The 17536-nt window shown below is 65.7% G+C and overlaps 1 protein-coding gene across 1 annotated transcript; it reads right to left on the bottom strand.

Moving 5' to 3' along the window:
- Positions 1–3: 3 nt before the first annotated feature.
- On the bottom strand, positions 4–6711 carry VPS28 (VPS28 subunit of ESCRT-I). The gene is made up of 9 exons (XM_074167321.1): positions 6611–6711; positions 4737–4765; positions 4589–4626; positions 2180–2269; positions 1998–2103; positions 1776–1877; positions 561–614; positions 342–433; positions 4–239 (listed from the first exon to the last, which is right to left on the bottom strand). The coding sequence occupies exons 1-9, from the start codon at positions 6645–6647 to the stop codon at positions 122–124; spliced, it is 666 nt and encodes a 221-aa protein (XP_074023422.1). The 5' UTR covers positions 6648–6711; the 3' UTR covers positions 4–121.
- Positions 6712–17536: the final 10825 nt, after the last annotated feature.

Here is a 17536-nt window from a genome sequence, read left to right as displayed (position 1 = left end):
GATGGTGGTTTTTTGGGGGTCCCGGTGTCACACACACACACCCCCCCCCCTTTTTATTGTCCTTGGTTTCTTAACACCAGTAAGGGAACTGGGAAGGGAACTGGGAAGGGAACTGGGACCCTCAGGAGTGGAGGAAGCGGTTGAAGGCGTTGTAGGCGGATTCCAAATCGAACAACATCTGCCGGACCTGGGAATCGTCCAGCTCGTCCGATGCCGACATCCCGCTGAGGGTCTGCAGCCTGGGAAGGGGGGGGGGTGTTTAGGGGACACACACCCCCCCCCCCCCCCCTCCCAGTATCCCAAAATCCCATCCCGGTACCCCAAAAGTTGGCGTCACTCACCACTGGTTGACTTTCTGCCTCCCCTCGAAGTCGGGGGGCAAGTGGCTCATGCGGTTCATGGTCTCCATCAGCTCCCGGAGATCGGGTTGGATCTGGGAGGGGGGGGGGGGGATTTTGGGAGGGGGGGGGGGGATGTGGAAGGAATTTGGGGTGACCCACGGTCCCGGTGTCACCAAAAATAAGGTGGGGGTGGGAGGGATTTGGGGGTCCCGAGCCTACCTCGTCCATGGCGCGGATCTCCAGGCGCAGCTTGTCCATCACCGTGATGAAGAGCTGGGAGAGGAGGAAGGTTTGGGGCAACCGGAGCCTTCCCCATCCCAAAACTGCCCCCAAAATCATCAAAACTAACCCCAAAACTACCCAAACTGCCCCCAAAACCACCCAAACTGCCCCAAAACCTGCCCCTAAACCAACCCAAACTGCCCCAAAACCACCCAAACTGCCCCCAAAACCTGCCCCCAAACTGCCCCCAAAATCATCAAAACTAACCCCAAAACCTGCCCCAAAACCACCAGAACTGCCCCCAAAACTGCCCCCAAACCACCAAAACTGCCCCAAAACCAGCAGAACTGCCCCAAAACCAGCAGAACTGCCCCAAAACCAGCAGAACTGCCCCCAAAACTGCCCCAAAACCACCAAAACTGCCCCAAAACCAGCAGAACTGCCCCAAAACTGCCCCAAAGCCACCAGAACTGCCCCCAAAACTGCCCCAAAACTACCAAAACTGACCCCCAAACCACGAGAACAAAAACTGCCCCCCAAAACTGCCCCAAAGCCACCAGAACTGCCCCCAAAACTGCCCCCAAACCACCACAACTGCCCCAAAACCACCCAAACTGCCCCAAACCACCCCAAAACTGCCCCCCAAACCACCAAAACTGCCCCAAAACCATGGAATCTGCCCCAAAACCCCTGAAACTGCCCCCAACTCCCCAAAACTGCCCCCAAAACCACCCACCCCTTCCCAAAACCACCAACCCCCCCCCCCAGAACTGCCCCCAAAACCCCCAAAACTGCCCCCGAAACCCCCAAACTGCTGCAAAACCCCCAAAACTGCCCCCAGCTCCCCAAAACTGCCCCCAAAACCACCCACCCCTTCCCAAAACCACCAACCCCCCCAGAACTGCCCCCGAAACCCCCAAACTGCCCCCAAAACCACCCCAAACTGCCCCAAAACCCCCCAAACTGCCCCAAAACCCCCCACCCCCTCCCAAAACCACCAAACCCCCCCCAGAACTGCCCCCGAAACCCCCAAAACTGCCCCTGGAACCACCACCACCCCCAGAACTGCCCCAAAACCACCCAAACTGCTGCAAAACCCCCAAAACTGCCCCAGCTCCCCAAAACTGCCCCTAAAACCACCAACCCCCCCCCCCAGAACTGCCCCCCAACAACACCCCCCCGCCCCCCCCCCCCCCCCCCCCAGCGCCCTACGGAGACGATGTCGGCGATGCAGCGGTTGAGGTTGCCCTTGTCGTCCTTGATGGTGATGGGTCGGTCCTCCTTGATCCTTTCCATGGCCAAGGGACAGTCCAGCTGTTTGGGAGGGGGGGCGGTGGGGAGATGACACCCGTGACCCCAACAACCAACCTTGACCCCCCCCCCTCCCCTCCCTCCTCCCCACCCCGAGGCGTTTCGGTGACGTCCGGGGCTCACCCGGAACTTGCGGCAGAAGTCGTCGATGGAGCTGATCTCGGCCCCTTGGACTTGTTTGAGGGCGGCTTTGAACTGGACCAGGAGGCGGGAGCAGGCGGCCGTGTACCTGGGGGGGGGGACACACACCACACGGTGACACCTCGGTGGCCCCCGCTACGCCCCCCTCCTCCCCTAGGACTTACTCGTTGGGAGAGACGCAGTCCTTGATGTAGGCTTTCTCCAGGGCCTGCAGGGTCTTCACCACGGCGAAGAGCTCGGCCATGTTGTCGTACCTGCAACCCCAACGGGGGACCAACGTGGGCAACGGGGGACGCGGGGCGGGGGGGGGACACGCGGTGGGGAGGGATAATGATGGAGAATTAGGGGACCGTGATGGAGAACGGTGGCCCAAGAGGGACCACGATGGAGAACAGTGGTCCAGGAGGAACCACGATGGAGAATAAGGGGACCATGATGGAGAACAGTGTCCTAGGAGGGACCATGATGGAGAATTTGGGGACGATGGTGGAGAAGGGTGGTCCAGGAGGGACCAAAATGGAGAATAAGGGGACCATGATGGAGAATTTGGGGACCATGGTGGAGAAGGGTGGTTCAGGAGGGACCAAAATGGAGAATAAGGGGACCATGATGGAGAACGGTGGCCCAAGAGGGACCACAATGGAGAACAGTGGTCCAGGAGGAACCACGATGGAGAATAAGGGGACTATGATGGAGAACAGTGTCCTAGGAGGGACCATGGTGGAGAATGGTGGCCCAGGAGGAACCACAATGGAGAAGGGGGGACCATGATGGAGAACAGTGGCCCAGGAGGGACCACAATGGAGAATAAGGGGACCATGGTGGAGAATGGTGGCCCAGGAGGGACGACAATGGAGAATAAGGGGACCATGATGGAGAACGGTGGCCCAGGAGTGACCATGATGGAGAATTTGGGGACCATGGTGGAGAAGGGTGGTCCAGGAGGGACCAAAATGGAGAATAAGGGGACCATGATGGAGAACGGTGGCCCAAGAGGGACCATGATGGAGAACAGTGGTCCAGGAGGGACCACGATGGAGAAGAAGGGGACTATGATGGAGAACAGTGTCCTAGGAGGGACCACAATGGAGAATAAGGGGACCATGGTGGAGAACAGTGGCCCAAGAGGGACCACAATGGAGAAAGGGGGGACCATGATGGAGAACGGTGGCCCAAGAGAGACCATGATGGAGAATAAGGGGACCATGATGGAGAACAGTGTCCAAGGAGGGACCATGGCGGATAATGGTGGCCCAGGAGGGACCACAATGGAGAAGGGGGTGACCATGATGAAGAATTAGGGGACCATGATGGACAACGGTGGCCCATGATGGAGAACAGTGGCCCAGGAGTGACCGCGATGGAGAATTTGGGGACCATGATGAAGAAGGGTGGTCCAGGAGGGACCACGATAGAGAATTAGGAGACCATGACGGAGAATGGTGGCCCAGGAAGGACTATGATGAAGAATTAGGGGGCCATGATGGAGAACGGTGGCCCAAGACGGACCACGATGGAGAAGAGGGAACCAGGAGGGACCACGATGAACAACGGTGGCCCAGGAGGGATCACGGTGGAGAACAGTGGACTGTGATGGAGAAGGGACCAGGAGGGAACATGATGGAGAATTGGTGGACCACGATGGAGAATGGTGGCCTAGGAGGGACCGTGATGGAGAACGGTGGCCCGCGATGGACAGCAGTGGCCCAGAAGGAACCGTGATGGAGAACTGGGTGACCATGACGGAGAAGAGCGGCCCAGGAGGAACCACGATGGAGAATTGGGAGACCATAACGGAGAACGGTGGCCCGTGATGGAGAAGAGTGTTCCAGAAGGTACCATGATGGAGAATGGTGGCCCACAATGGACAACGGTGTCCTAGGAAGGATCATGGCAGAGAAGGGGGGTGGACCAGGAGGGACCATGATGGAGGATGAGGGGACCATGATGGAGAACAGTGGCCCAGGAGGGATCATGATGGAGAATTAGGGGACCATGATGGAGAACAGTGGCCCATGATGAAGAATGGTGGCCCAGGAGGGACCATGACGGAGAATTAGGGGACTGTGATGGAGAACAGTGGCCCAGGAGGGACCGCGATGGAGAACTGGGCAACCATGATAGAGAACGGTGGTCCAGGAGGGACCATGATGGAGAAGTAGGAGACCATGATGGAGAACAGTGGCCCATAATGAAGAATGGTGGCCCAAGAGGGCCCATGATGGAGAAGAGAGGACCAGGAGGGACCACAATAGAGAATGGTGGCCCATGACGGAGAAGAGAGGACCAGGAGGGACCACGATAGAAAATGATGGCCCGTGATGGAGAACGGTGGCCCGTGATGGAGAACGGTGGCCCAGGAGGGATCATAATGGAGAAGTGGGTGACCATGATGGAGAACGGTGGCCCAGGTGGAACAGGAATGGAGAACGGTGGCCCAGGAGGGCCCGCGCTGGAGCAGAGGGGCCGGTGACAGAGCGTAGTGGCCGAGGTGACCCCACCGGTGCCATGGTGGCCACCTGGGGCTCGTCTCCCCTGGTCCTGGGTGGGGGGAGGGGGGGGGTTGGACTCACTTCTCCCTCTCCCTGGCGTTCTTGTAGAGCTTCACCTCCTGCGGGGACACAGGGGGGGACAACTCAGCCCTGGGGGGGGGGGCACAGGGCTTGGCCCTGGGGCCGGTGGCCAGTGGCCACTGCCCTGCCCGGGGGTGGCCACACTCACCTCGTAGAGCTCTGGCTTGTTCCCGGGGGCTGCGGAGGGAGGGGGAGGGGTTGGGGGGGGGATGGGGGACACAGTGACACCCCCCTCAGTAGCCCCGCTCCCCTCCTTGGTAGCCCAAGACCCCTGGTTTGTGGCCCCGGTGTCAATCCAGTAGCCCCAGGTCCCCCCAGTAGCCCCGGTGTCCCTCCCCCGGGTAGTCCTGGTGCCCCCCTCTGGTAGCCCCAGGTCTCTCCCCAGTAGCCTGGTGCCCCCTGCTTCGGTAGCCCCAGGTCCCCTCCTAGTGGCCACAGGTCCCCCCATAAGTAGTCCAAGTCCCCCCGGGTAGCCCCAGGTTCCCCCCCAGTAGCCCTGGGTCCCTCTCTGGTAGTCCTAGATCCCCCCCTCCCCCCCGACTAGCCCCAGGCCCCCTCCCAGTAGCCCTGGGTGTCCCTCCCCCGGGTAGCCCCGGTGCCCCTCTCTGGTAGCCCCAGGTTCCCCCCCCAGTAGCCTCATACCCCTCTCCGGTAGCCCTATACCCCTCTCTGGTAGCACCAGGTCACCCCCCCAGTAGCCCCATACCCCTCTCCGGTAGCCCCAAGCCCCCCCCCAGTAGCCCCATACCCCTCTCCGGTAGCCCCGGGTCCCCTCCCGGTAGCCCCATACCCCCCCCAGTAGCCCCATACCCCTCTCCGGTAGCCCCAAGCCCCCCCCCAGTAGCCCCATACCCCTCTCCGGTAGCCCCAAGTCCACCCCCCCCAGTAGTCCCATACCCCTCTCCGGTAGCCCCAAGGCCCCCCCTAGTAGCCCCATACCCCTCTCCTGTAGCCCCGGGTCCCCTCCCGGTAGCCCCATAACCCCTCAGTAGCCCCATAACCCCTCAGTAGCCCCATACCCCTCTCCGGTAGCCCCATACCCCTCTCCGGTAGCCCCGGGTCCCCTCCCGGTAGCCCCATACACCTCTCCGGTAGTCCCAAGGCCCCCCCCAGTAGCCCCAGGTCCCCCCCCAGTAGCCCCATACCCCTCTCCGGTAGCCCCGGGTCCCCTCCCGGTAGCCCCATACCCCCCTCAGTAGCCCCATACCCCTCCCGGTAGCCCCATAACCCCTCAGTAGCCCCATACCCCTCTCCGGTAGCCCCAAGTCCACCCCCCCCAGTAGCCCCATACCCCTCTCCGGTAGCCCCATACCCCTCTCCGGTAGCCCCAAGCCCCCCCCCAGTAGCCCCATACCCCTCTCCGGTAGCCCCAAGGCCCCCCCCCAGTAGCCCCATACTCCTCTCCGGTAGCCCCGGGTCCCCTCCCGGTAGCCCCATACCCCCCTCAGTAGCCCCATACCCCTCTCCGGTAGCCCCAAGCCCCCCCCCAGTAGCCCCATACCCCTCTCCGGTAGCCCCAAGTCCACCCCCCCCAGTAGCCCCATACCCCTCTCCAGTAGCCCCATACCCCTCTCCGGTAGCCCCGGGTCCCCTCCCGGTAGCCCCATACCCCCCTCAGTAGCCCCATACCCCTCCCGGTAGCCCCATACCCCCCTCAGTAGCCCCATACCCCTCTCCGGTAGCCCCATACCCCTCTCCGGTAGCACCAGGTCACCCCCCCTAGTAGCCCCATACCCCTCTCCGGTAGCCCCAAGCCCCCCCCCCCCCAGTAGCCCCAGATCCCCCCCAGTAGCCCCATACCCCTCTCCGGTAGCCCCATACCCCTCTCCGGTAGCCCCATACCCCTCTCCGGTAGCACCAGGTCACCCCCCCTAGTAGCCCCATACCCCTCTCCGGTAGCCCCAAGCCCCCCCCCCCCCAGTAGCCCCAGATCCCCCCCAGTAGCCCCATACCCCTCTCCAGTAGCCCCATACCCCTCTCCGGTAGCCCCAGGCCCGGGGGAGGCCCAGGCCCCGCTCTCACCTCCCATCCCGGGCGGCCCCGCGATCCCGTGGAACATCCCGCCGGGGTCCCCGGGTCTCTCCCTCCTCCCCCTCCCCCCCCGGTGCCGGTCCGGGGGTGTCGCTCCCCCCCCCCTCCCCGGTGCCGGTGCCGGTGCCGGTGCCGGTCTCTCTCTCTCTCTCTCCCCCCCCGGTGGCCGCGCTGCGCTTCCGCAAAAATGGCGGCGGGTGGAGGATGCGGCGCTCGGCTGGTCGGGCCTGGGCGGAGGCGGAAGGGGCGGGGAAAGGGCGCTGCTTTTGGCGGGAAAAGGGGTTACGGCGGGAAATACCCCCCCACACACACACCCCTCAAGTTCAGCCTGGAGAAGAGAAGGCTCCGGGGAGACCTCGGAGCCCCTTCCAGTCCCTCAAGGGGCTCCAGGAAAGCTGGGGAGGGACTCTGGATCAGGGAGGGGAGCCATAGGAGGAGGGGGAAGGGTTTTAAGGTGAAAAAGGGGAGATTTAGGTGAGATCTGGGGAGGAAATTCTTCCCCCTGAGGGTGGTGAGAGCCTGGCCCAGGTTGCCCAGAGAAGCTGTGGCTGCCCCATCCCTGGAGGGGTTCAAGGCCAGGTTGGAGGGGGCTTGGAGCAACCTGCTCTGGTGGGAGGTGTCCCTGCCCATAGGACCTAGATGGTCTTTAAGGTCCCTTCCCACCCAAAGCGTTGGGGTGACTCCATGGGTCGGAGCTGCAGCCCCACGGGAAGGGAGGTTCAAGGCTGGAATGGAGGAGGAAGAAGAAGAGGAGGAGGAGGAGGAAGAAGAGAAGGAAGAGGAGGAGGAGGAGGAAGAACGAAAATAGAAGGAGGAGAAAGGAGAGGAGGAGGAGGAAGAAAAGAAGAAGGAGAAGCAAGAGGAGAAGGAAGAAGAGGAGAAGATTAGATGGAGCAGGAGGAGGAGGAAGAAGACGAGGATGAAGAAGAGAAGGAGGAGAAGGAAGAGGAGGAGGAGGTGAAGAAGAAGTAAAAGGAGGAGGAAGAAGAAGAGGAGGAGGAGGTGGAGAAGGAGGAGAAGGAAGAGGAAGATGAAGAAGAGGAGAAGGAAGAAGAGGAGAAGGAAGAGGAAGATGAAGAGGAGAAGGAAGAAGAGGAGAAGGAAGAGGAAGAGGAGAAGGAAGAAGAGGAGGAAGGGGAGGTGGAGAAGGAGAAGAAGTAAAAGGAGGAGGAAGAAGGAGGAGGAGATGGAAAAGAAGGAGGAGAAGTAAAAGGAGAAGGAAGAAGAGGAACAGAAGGAGGAAGAAGAAGAGGAGGAAGAAGAGGAGGAGGAGGAAGAAGAGGAGGAGGAGGAAGAAGAGGAGGAGGAGATGTAAAAGAAGGAGGAGAAGTAAAAGGAGGAGGAAGAAGAGAAGGATGAAGAAGAGGAGGAGGAAGAAGAGGAGGAGGGGGAGGAAGAAGAGAAGGATAAAGAGGAGGAGGAGGAAGAAGAGGAGGAGGAGATGTAAAAGAAGGAGGAGAAGTAAAAGGAGGAGGAAGAGGAGGAGGATGAAGAAGAAGAAGAGGAGGAGGGGGAGGAAGAAGAAGAGGAGGATGAAGAAGAGGAGGAGGGGGAGGAAGAAGAGGCCGCAGTCCCTGGTGCCGCGCTGGCAGGTCAAGGGTCACCATGAGGTGGCCGCCATAAACCCGCCGATAGCCGGGGTCACTGGGGGTCAAGGGCGGGCGCTGGTGGCACTTGGGGGGGGGGGGGAGGGGGGGGGACGAAGGTCAGGGGCGCCAGAGCCACGATGTCACCCCGTAACCCCCCACCCCCCTCCCCCAGGGACCTTTATTCCTTTATTACCCCTTAACGAACCTGGCTAATTGCCCGGTTATTAGTAGCCCGAGGGCACTTCCTGGTGCCACTGTCCCATCTGGGGCTTGGTGGCCACAGGGACAGCTTGGTTGCCACGGTGTCATCTTGGTCACAGGGATGTCTTGGTGGCCACGGTGACAGCTTGGTGGCCATAGTGACAGTTTGGTGGCCAGGGGGACAGCTTGGTGGCCATGCTGACAGCTGCTTGGTGGCCATGGGGACATCTTGGTGGCCAGGGGGACAGCTTGGTGGCCAGGGGGACATCTTGGTGGCCATGCTGACAGCTGCTTGGTGGCCATGGGGACATCATCTTGGTGGCCAGGGGGACAGCTTAGTGGCCACAGTGACAGCTGCTTGGTGGCCAGGGGGACAGCTGCTTGGTGGCCACAGTGACAGCTTGGTGGCCATGGTGACAGCTGCTTGGTGGCCATGGGGACATCTTGGTGGCCAGGGGGACAGCTTGGTGGCCACAGTGACAGCTGCTTGGTGGCCAGGGGGACATCTTGGTGGCCATGCTGACAGCTGCTTGGTGGCCGTGGTGGCATCTTGGTGGCCACGGCGAGAGCTTGGTGGCCATAGTGACAGCTTGGTGGCCAGGGGGACATCTTGGTAGCCATAGTGACAGCTTGGTGGCCACGGTGACATCTTGGTAGCCACGGCAGTGCCACCTGGGTGCCACCGTGTCCCCCCCCAGAGTCCCTTTCCTGGGTGCGGTGACGGCCGCGGTGACACCCCTGCGCCGGGGACACCACGGGGTGACGGGACACCGTCCCGGTGTCACCGGGAGGGGTACCACCGGGGGCGGGGGGACCCCAACACCCACGGGGGGGGGTCCCGGCACCCACGGGGGGAGACCCCAACACCCCTGGGGGGACCCCAGCACCCACGGGGGTGGGGGGGGGACATGGGCACCTTGGGGTGTCATGGGCACCTTGGGGTGTCACCGGTGCCAGGCGTGAACTTGGCACCGGAACCATGAGGGGACCCCAACACCCCTAGGGGGACCCCAGCACCCATGGGGGGGTCCCGGCACCCCTGGGGGGAGACCCCAACACCCCTGGGGGGACCCGAGCACCCATGGGTGGGGGGGACATGGGCACCTTGGGGTGTCACGGGCACCTTGGGGTGTCACCGGTGCCAGGCGTGAACTTGGCACCGGAGCCCTGGGGGGCTCCCAGCACCCATGGGGGGGTCCCGGCACCCCTGGGGGGGACCCCAACACCCATGGGGGGGGGTCCTGGCACCCATGGGGGGGGTCCTGGCACCCAAATGGGGTGTCGCCGGCACCTTGGGGTGTCACCGGTGCCAGGAGTGAACTTGGCACTGGACCCCTGGGGGGACCCCAACACCCCTAGGGGGACCCCAACACCCATGGGGGGAGACCCCAACACCCCTGGGGGGGGGTCCTGGCACCCACGGGGGGGGTCCCTGGCACCCAAATGGGGTGTCCCGGGCACCTTGGGGTGTCACCGGTGCCAGGCGTGAACTTGGCACCGGAGCCCTGGGGGGGTCCCAGCACCCCTAGGGGGACCCCAGCACCCATGGGGGGGACCCCAGCACCCATGGGGGGGACCCCAACACCCATGGGGGGGGGGTCCTGGCACCCACGGGGGGGGTCCCTGGCACCCAAATGGGGTGTCCCGGGCACCTTGGGGTGTCACCGGTGCCAGGCGTGAACTTGGCACCGGAGCCCTGGGGGGGTCGCAGCACCCACGGGGGGGGTCCCAGCACCCCTGGGGGACCCCAACACCCATTGGGGGGGGTCCTGGCACCCATGGGGGGACCCTGGCACCCACGGGGGGGGTCCCTGGCACCTTGGGGTGTCGCCGGCACCAGGTGTGAACTTGGCACCGGAGCCCTGGGGGGGTCCCAGCACCCACGGGGGGGGTCCCGGCACCCACAAGGGGGGGGTTCCTGGCACCCATGGGAGACGGGGGGGGGGGGGGGGACGGGGGGGGTGCCGTGGTCGGGGGGTGCGGCGGCGCCGGGCAATGGTTAACCCGGGGCAATCTCCGCCGGAGCCAATCACGGCGGTGGCCACGGGGCGGATTTTACAGCCCCGGGGCGCCCCAGGGGCCAGCACACGCCACCCCGTTGGCAACCAACCCCCCCCCCCCCACCACCACCACCACACACCCACACACACACCCCAACACCGGGCACCGGTGGCCACCTCCGAGGCGTCGGTGGCCACCGCCAGCCCACGCCATGAGCCGGCCGCTCCTGGTCCTACTGGTGGCCGCGGTGGCCACCGGGCGGGACCCCCCCGGCGCGGCCACCTCGCTGGCGGCCCTGGAGGCCCTGCTGTCGTCGGGCCGGGGCGGGTTGCCCAGTGGCACGCTGCGGTCCCTCGTGGGCACGGTGGCCGGTGGCCGTGCGCAGTGCGGCGGGGCCGGGCCGTGCGGAAGGGTAAGAGCCAGCCGGGGGCGGGTGGCTACGGGCGAGGGGCAACGGGCAACGACGGGCCGTGTGGAAACCAAGGCGGCCCCGGGGTCAAAATCCGGCGGCACCGGGCGGCACACGGCACCGCGGGGCACGGCGGCGGGGGGGGGAGGGAGGGCACCGCGTGGCTCGGCATGGCATGGCACGGCACGGCTTGGCACGGGATGGCACGGCATGTATTGGCACCGTGTGGCACCGTGGCATCATGCATGGCATGGCTTGGCATGGAATGGCACGGAATGGCACGGCATGGCACGGCGTGGCACCGTGTGGCACCGTGATGCATGGCATGGCACGGCTTAGCACGGGATGGCACGGCATGTATTGGCACCGTGTGGCACCGTGATGCATGGCATGGCACAGCATGGCACCGTGTGGCACCGTGGCATCATGCATGGCACGGCTTGGCACGGAATGGCATGGAATGGCACGGAATGGCACGGCATGGCACCGTGTGGCACCGTGATGCATGGCATGGCATGGCTTGGCATGGAATGGCACGGCATGTATTGGCATCGTGTGGCATGGCACGGCACCGTGTGGCACCGTGGCATCATGCATGGCACGGCTTAGCACGGAATGGCATGGAATGGCACAGCATGGCACGGCGTGGCACCGTGTGGCACCGTGATGCATGGCATGGCATGGCACGGGATGGCACGCGATGGCATGGCTCCGTGTGGCACCCTGCATGGGATGGCACGGGATGGCATGGCATGGCACCGTGTGGCACCGTGATGCATGGCATGGCACGGCATGGCACCGTGTGGTACCGTGTGGCACCGTGATGCATGGCATGGCATGGCACGGCTTGGCACGGGATGGCATGGCTCTGTGTGGCACCGTGCCACCGTGCATGGGATGGCACAGGATGGCACCGTGTAGCACCGTGACACTGTACATGGCATAGCACGGGATGGCATAGCACCGTGTGGCACCGTGATACATGGCATGGCGTGGCACCGTGTGGCACCGTGACACTGTACATGGCATGGCACGGGATGGCATGGCACCGTGTGGCACTGTGTGGCACGGCTTGGCATGGAATGGCACCGTGTGGCACCGTGATGCATGGCATGGCATGGCACGGCTTGGCACGGGATGGCATGGCTCTGTGTGGCACCCTGCATGGCACGGCATGGCATGGCACCGTGTGGCACTGTGTGGCACCGTGATACATGGCATGGCACGGCTTGGCACGGAATGGCGTGGCTCTGTGTGGCACCGTGTGACACCACGACAGTGTATATGGCGTGGCACGGCACCGTGTGGCATCGTGTGGCACCATGCCATCGTACATGGCGTGGCTTGGCTTGGCATGGAATGACATGGCACGGCACCCGTGTGGCACCGTGTGGCGCCGTGCCATCGCGCATGGCTTGGCTTGGCATGGGATGGCATGGCGTGTATTGGCACGGCACGGCATGGCACGGCACCGTGTGGCACCGTGATGCATGGCACGGCACGGGATGGCACCGTGTGGTACCGTGTGGCACCGTGATGCACGGCACAGCATGGCACGGGATGGCACGGGATGGCGTGGCTCCGTGTGGCACCCTGCACGGGATGGCACGGGATGGCACCGTGTGGCCCCGTGTGGCACCGTGATACGTGGCATGGCACGGCACGGGATGGCACCGTGTGGCACTGTGCCGCCATGCGTGACATGGCGTGGCTTGGCGTGTACCCATAGTACCCTGACACACACCCCCCACCCACGTCACCCTGTCCCCCCCCATGTCACCCCCCCATGTCACCGTGTCCCCCCCATGTCACCCCACATGAGACCTTGTCCCCCCATGTCACCCCCTGTCCCCACCATGTAACCCCTTCCATGTCACCCCCCCATGTCCCCCCCATGTCCCCCCCATGTCACCCCCTGTCCCCACCATGTCCCTGCCCTGTCCCCCCTGTCCCCCCCATCACCCCACGTCACCCCCTGTCCTCTCCATGTAACCCCTGCCATGTCACCTCCCCATGTCCCCCACATGTCACCCCACGTCACCCCCTATCCCTGCCATGTCACCCCCTGTCCCCCCCCATGTCCTCCCCCATGTCACCCCCATGTCCCCCCCATGTCACCCCACATGTCACCCCCTGTCCCCCCCCATGTCCCCCCCCATGTCACCCCACATGTCACCCCCTATCCCTGCCATGTAACCCATGTCACCCCCTGTCCCCCCCCATGTCCCCCCCCATGTCCCCCCCGTCCCCCCCCATGTCACCCCACATGTCACCCCCTATCCCCGCCATGTCACCCCCTGTCCCCCTCCTCCCCCCCCATGTCACCCCACATGTCCCCCCCTGTCCCCCCCGTCCCCTCCCATGTCCCCCCCGTGTCACCCCCTGTCCCCCCCCATGTCACCCCCCCATGTCACCCCCTGTCCCCCCCCGTCACCCCACATGTCACCCCCTGTCCCCTCCATGTAACTCATATCCCCCCCATGTCCCCCCCCCATGTCACCCCCCATGTCCCCCCCTGTCCCCCCCCGCAGTGCCTGTCGGCGGGCTCCGTCCTGGCGCTGGCGGGGAAGGGGGGAGCCACCCCCCTCCTGGAGGCCACCGACCTGCCCTGGCTGGGGGCCGCCCTCCTGGCCACCCTCTGCCACCCCCGGGCCACCTGCCACGGGGACGACGGGGCCGCCTGGGCCACCACCGCCCGTGCCCTGCACCGCGCCTTCCGGGCCACCGCCGAGGTCACCACGCGTGTCACCGACGCCACCGGGGCCACCACCGACGTCGCCGGGGTCCCCGAGCTGGGGCTGGTGGCGGAGCTGCTGGTGGCCCTCGAGCCCAACTACCGCAGCGCCGGTGGCCAGGAGGTGAGGGGACACGGGGACACGGGGCACGGCCACCACGGCATGGACACGCGTGTCCCGGGGGGAGGTGACACCTGATGTGGCCACCATGGCATGGACACACGTGATGTGGCCACCACCCTGGGAGGTGACACGTGATGTGGCCACCACAACATGGACATGCGTGTCCTGGGGGGAGGTGACACACAATGTGGCCACCACGGCATGGACACACGTGTCCCGAGGAGGTGACACACGATGTGGCCACCACCCTGGGAGGTGACACGTGATGTGGCCACCATGGCATGGACATGCATGTCCCAGGGGGTGGTGACACACAATGTGGCCACCATGGCATGGACACGTGTCCTAGGGAGGTGACACATGCTGTGGCCCCCCCCCGGGAGGTGGCCCGGTGGCCCCCGCGTGTCCCCGGCGGGGGGGGTGACGGTGTCCCCGTGGCGCAGGGCTGCCTGGACGCGGCGGGGGTCCTGGAGGCCAGCGCGGGGGTGTCCCCCCGGGTGTCCCCCCGGCGGGGCCAGCGGGTACTGGCCCTACTGGGAGCACTGGTGCTGCGGGGGCGATGCCTCACCCCCCCGGAGCGCCCCCCCTGCCCCCCCCACTGCCGGCAACGCGGGATCGGGCCCCTCGGGGGATCCGGGCAGGGTGAGGGGGGGTCGGGGGGGTGGGAGATGGGGGGGGGGGGGCAGATCTATGGGGAGATGGGGGGCAGGGGGGGATAGGGGGGTGGGTGTCGGGGGGGGTTTGGGGGGTGGGGGGGTGGAGGGAGATGGGGGGCATGGGGGGAGATGGGGGATGGGGGTCTATGGGGTGATGGGGGACACGGGGGGAGATGATGGGGTTCTATGGGGCACGGGGGGAGATGGGGATCTATGGGGTGATGGGGGGCTGGGGAGGGATGGGGGTGGGGGGGAGATGGGGGGTGGAGTCTGTGGGGGTTTTGGGAGATGGGGGGGGTGTGGGGCAGAGGAGGGGGGATGAGGGCCATGGGGTTGGTGCTGGTGTGGGGCAGGGGGCTATGGGGCAGAGCCGTGGGGGGAGGGGCCATGGGGCAGGGGGCTATGGGGCAGAGCCGTGGGGCAGGGAACTATGAGGTGGGGGCCTATGGGGCAGATCTGTGGGGCAGGGGACTATGGGGGAGATCCATGGGGCAGGGGGCTATGGGGCAGGGGGCTATGGGGTGGGGGCCTATGGGGCAGATCTGTGGGCAGGGGGCTATGGGGCAGGGGGCTATGGGCAGATCTGTGGGGCAGGGAGCTATGGGGCGGGGAGCTATGGGGCGGGGGACTATGGGGCAGGGTGCTATGGGGCAGATCCATGGGGTGGGGGGCTATGGGGCAGAGCCATGGGGTAGGGGGCTATGGGGCGGGGGGCTATGGGGCAGGGGGCTATGGGGCAGAGCCATGGGGTAGGGGGCTATGGGGCGGGGGGCTATGGGGCAGAGCCGTGGGGCAGAGCCATGGGGCGGGGGGCTATGGGGAGGGGGGCTATGGGCAGAGCCATGGGGTAGGGGGCTATGGGGCAGATCCATGGGGCAGGGGGCTATGGGGCAGGGGCTATGGGGCAGAGCCATGGGGCAGGGGGCTATGCGGCAGATCCATGGGGCGGGGGGCTATGGGGCAGAGCCGTGGGGCAGATCCATGGGGCAGGGTGCTATGGGGTAGGGAGCTATGGGGCAGATCTATGGGGTGGGGGGCTATGGGGCGGGGGGCTATGGGGCAGAGCTGTGGGGCAGATCCATGGGGCGGGGGGCTATGGGGCAGAGCCGTGGGTCGGGCTGTGACGGTGCCTGGCAGGACTGAGCCCCCCGATGGAGCAACTGGGGCTGGACCCCCCCGAGGAGCCCCCCCCCGAGGCGCTGCCCCCCACCCAGAGCCAGCCCCGGGACAGGGTGAGGGGGGGGCACCGGGGGGGGGTCAGGGCTCCTTTTTGGGGGGGGGTCAGGGTGCCCTGGGGGGGTCAGGGTGCTCGGGGGGGGGTCTGTGCTCCTCGGGGGGGGCGTCGGGACTGCTGGGGGGGGGGTCAGGGTGGCCCTGGGGGGGTCAGGGTGCCCATGGGGGGGGTCTGTGCTCCTTGGGGGGGGGTGTCAGGGTGCCCTGGGGGGGTCTGTGCTCTCCTGGGGGGCTCAGGGTGCTCGGGGGGGGGTCTGTGCTCCTTGGGGGGGGGTCAGGGTGGCCCTGGGGGGGTCTGTGCTCCTTGGGGGGGGGGGTCAGGGTGCCCATGGGGGGGGTCTGTGCTCTCCTGGGGGGGTCAGGGTGCCCATGGGGGGGTCTGTGCTCCTTGGGGGGGGGTCAGGGTGCCCATGGGGGGGGTCTGTGCTCTCCTGGGGGGGCTCAGGGTGCTCGGGGGGGGGTCTGTGCTCCTTGGGGGGGGGGTCAGGGTGCCCTGGGGGGGGGTCAGGGTGGCCCTGGGTGGGGGGGTCATTCCCCCACTGAAGCCCTGCACCCCCCCCCCCCAGCTGTCCCCGTCCCCCCCCGAGCTGCTGCAGGCCCCGGGGTTCCCCAGGGGGGGCACGACCCCCCCACACCGCCACGGCCCCACGGCCACCGACGCCAGCCCCACGGCCACCGGTGCCGGCCCCACGGCCACCGGCCCCACGGCCACCGGCCAGCTCAGCGTCGCCGAGAGTGAGTGGGGACAGGGACGGGGCGGGGGGGGGGGGGGGGGACACGGGGACGGGGGGGGGACAACAGGTCCTGCTGCCCCACGGGATGGCATCACACCCCCTGGGGACAGGGACAAGACCTGGATGTCCCCATGTCCCATGGTGTCCCCGTGGTGTCCCCATGGTGTCCCCATGTACCCCTACCTCTGTGGTGTCCCCATGGTGTCTCATGTCCCCATGTCCCCATGGTGTCCCCATAGTGTCCCATGTCCCCCTGGTGTCCCCCTGGTGTCCCCATGGTGTCCCCATGTCCCCCTACCTCCATGGTGTCCCCATGTCCCCCTGGTGTCCCCCTGGTGTCCCCATGTCCCCCTACCTCCATGATGTCCCCATGGTGTCCCATGTCATCATGGTGTCCCCATGGTGTCCCCATGTCCCCATGGTGTCCCCATGGTGTCTCCCTGTCCCCATGGTGTCCCATGTCCCCATGGTGTCCTCATGGTGTCCCATGTCCCCATGTCCCTCTATCCCCATGGTGTCCCCATGGTGTCTCATGTCCCCATGGTGTCCCCATGGTGTCCCCATGTCCCCATGGTGTCCCCATGGTATCCCCAGGTCCCCATGGTGTCCCCATGGTGTCCTATGTCCCTCTATCCCCATGGTGTCCCCATGGTGTCCCAATAGTGTCCCATGTCCCCATGATGTCGCATGTCCCCGTGGTGTCCCCGTGGTGTCCCCATGTCCCCATGGTGTCCCATGTCCCCGTGGTGTCCCCATAGTGTCCCATGTCCCCATGGTGTTCCATGTCCCTCTATCCACATGGTATCCCCATGGTGTCCCATGTCCCCCTACCTCCATGGTGTCCCCATGGTGTCTCCCTGTCCCTGTGGTGTCCCATGTCATCATGGTGTCCCCATGGTGTCCCCATGTCCCCCTGGTGTCCCCCTGGTGTCCCCCTGGTGTCCCCATGGTGTCCCCATGTCCCCCTACCTCCATGGTGTCCCCATGGTGTCCAATGTCCCCATGGTGTCCCATGTCATCATGGTGTCCCCATGGTGTCCCCGTGGTGTCCCATGTCCCCCTACCTCTATGGTGTCCCCGCGGTGTCCCCATGGTGTCCCCCCTCCCCAGGGTACGCGCTGGGCTCGGTGGCGGGGCTGGCCCTGACCCTGTCCCCGCTGGTGGCCCTGGCCCTGCTGCGGTGCCCCCCCTGTCCCCGCGCCCAGCTCTGGCTGCGGCCCCCCATGCTGGGGGTGG

The sequence above is a fragment of the Numenius arquata genome, unplaced genomic scaffold, assembly GCF_964106895.1.
Source record: "Numenius arquata unplaced genomic scaffold, bNumArq3.hap1.1 HAP1_SCAFFOLD_748, whole genome shotgun sequence".
Lineage (NCBI taxonomy): Eukaryota > Metazoa > Chordata > Aves > Charadriiformes > Scolopacidae > Numenius > Numenius arquata.
The sequence above is the reverse complement of the archived record's forward strand: the minus strand, read 5'-3'. Positions and strand labels throughout refer to the sequence as shown.

Excerpts from the sequence above, each read along its gene's own strand:
- VPS28 (XM_074167321.1), bottom strand. The coding sequence starts at position 6,647 with ATGTTCCACGGGATCGCGGGGCCGCCCGGGATGGGAG. Across the intron at positions 4,627-4,736 it reads ACAAGCCAGAGCTCTACGAG|GAGGTGAAGCTCTACAAGAA; the intron begins GTGAGTGTGGCC and ends GTGTCCCCGCAG. Across the intron at positions 1,878-1,997 it reads ACTTCTGCCGCAAGTTCCGG|CTGGACTGTCCCTTGGCCAT; the intron begins GTGAGCCCCGGA and ends CCTCCCAAACAG.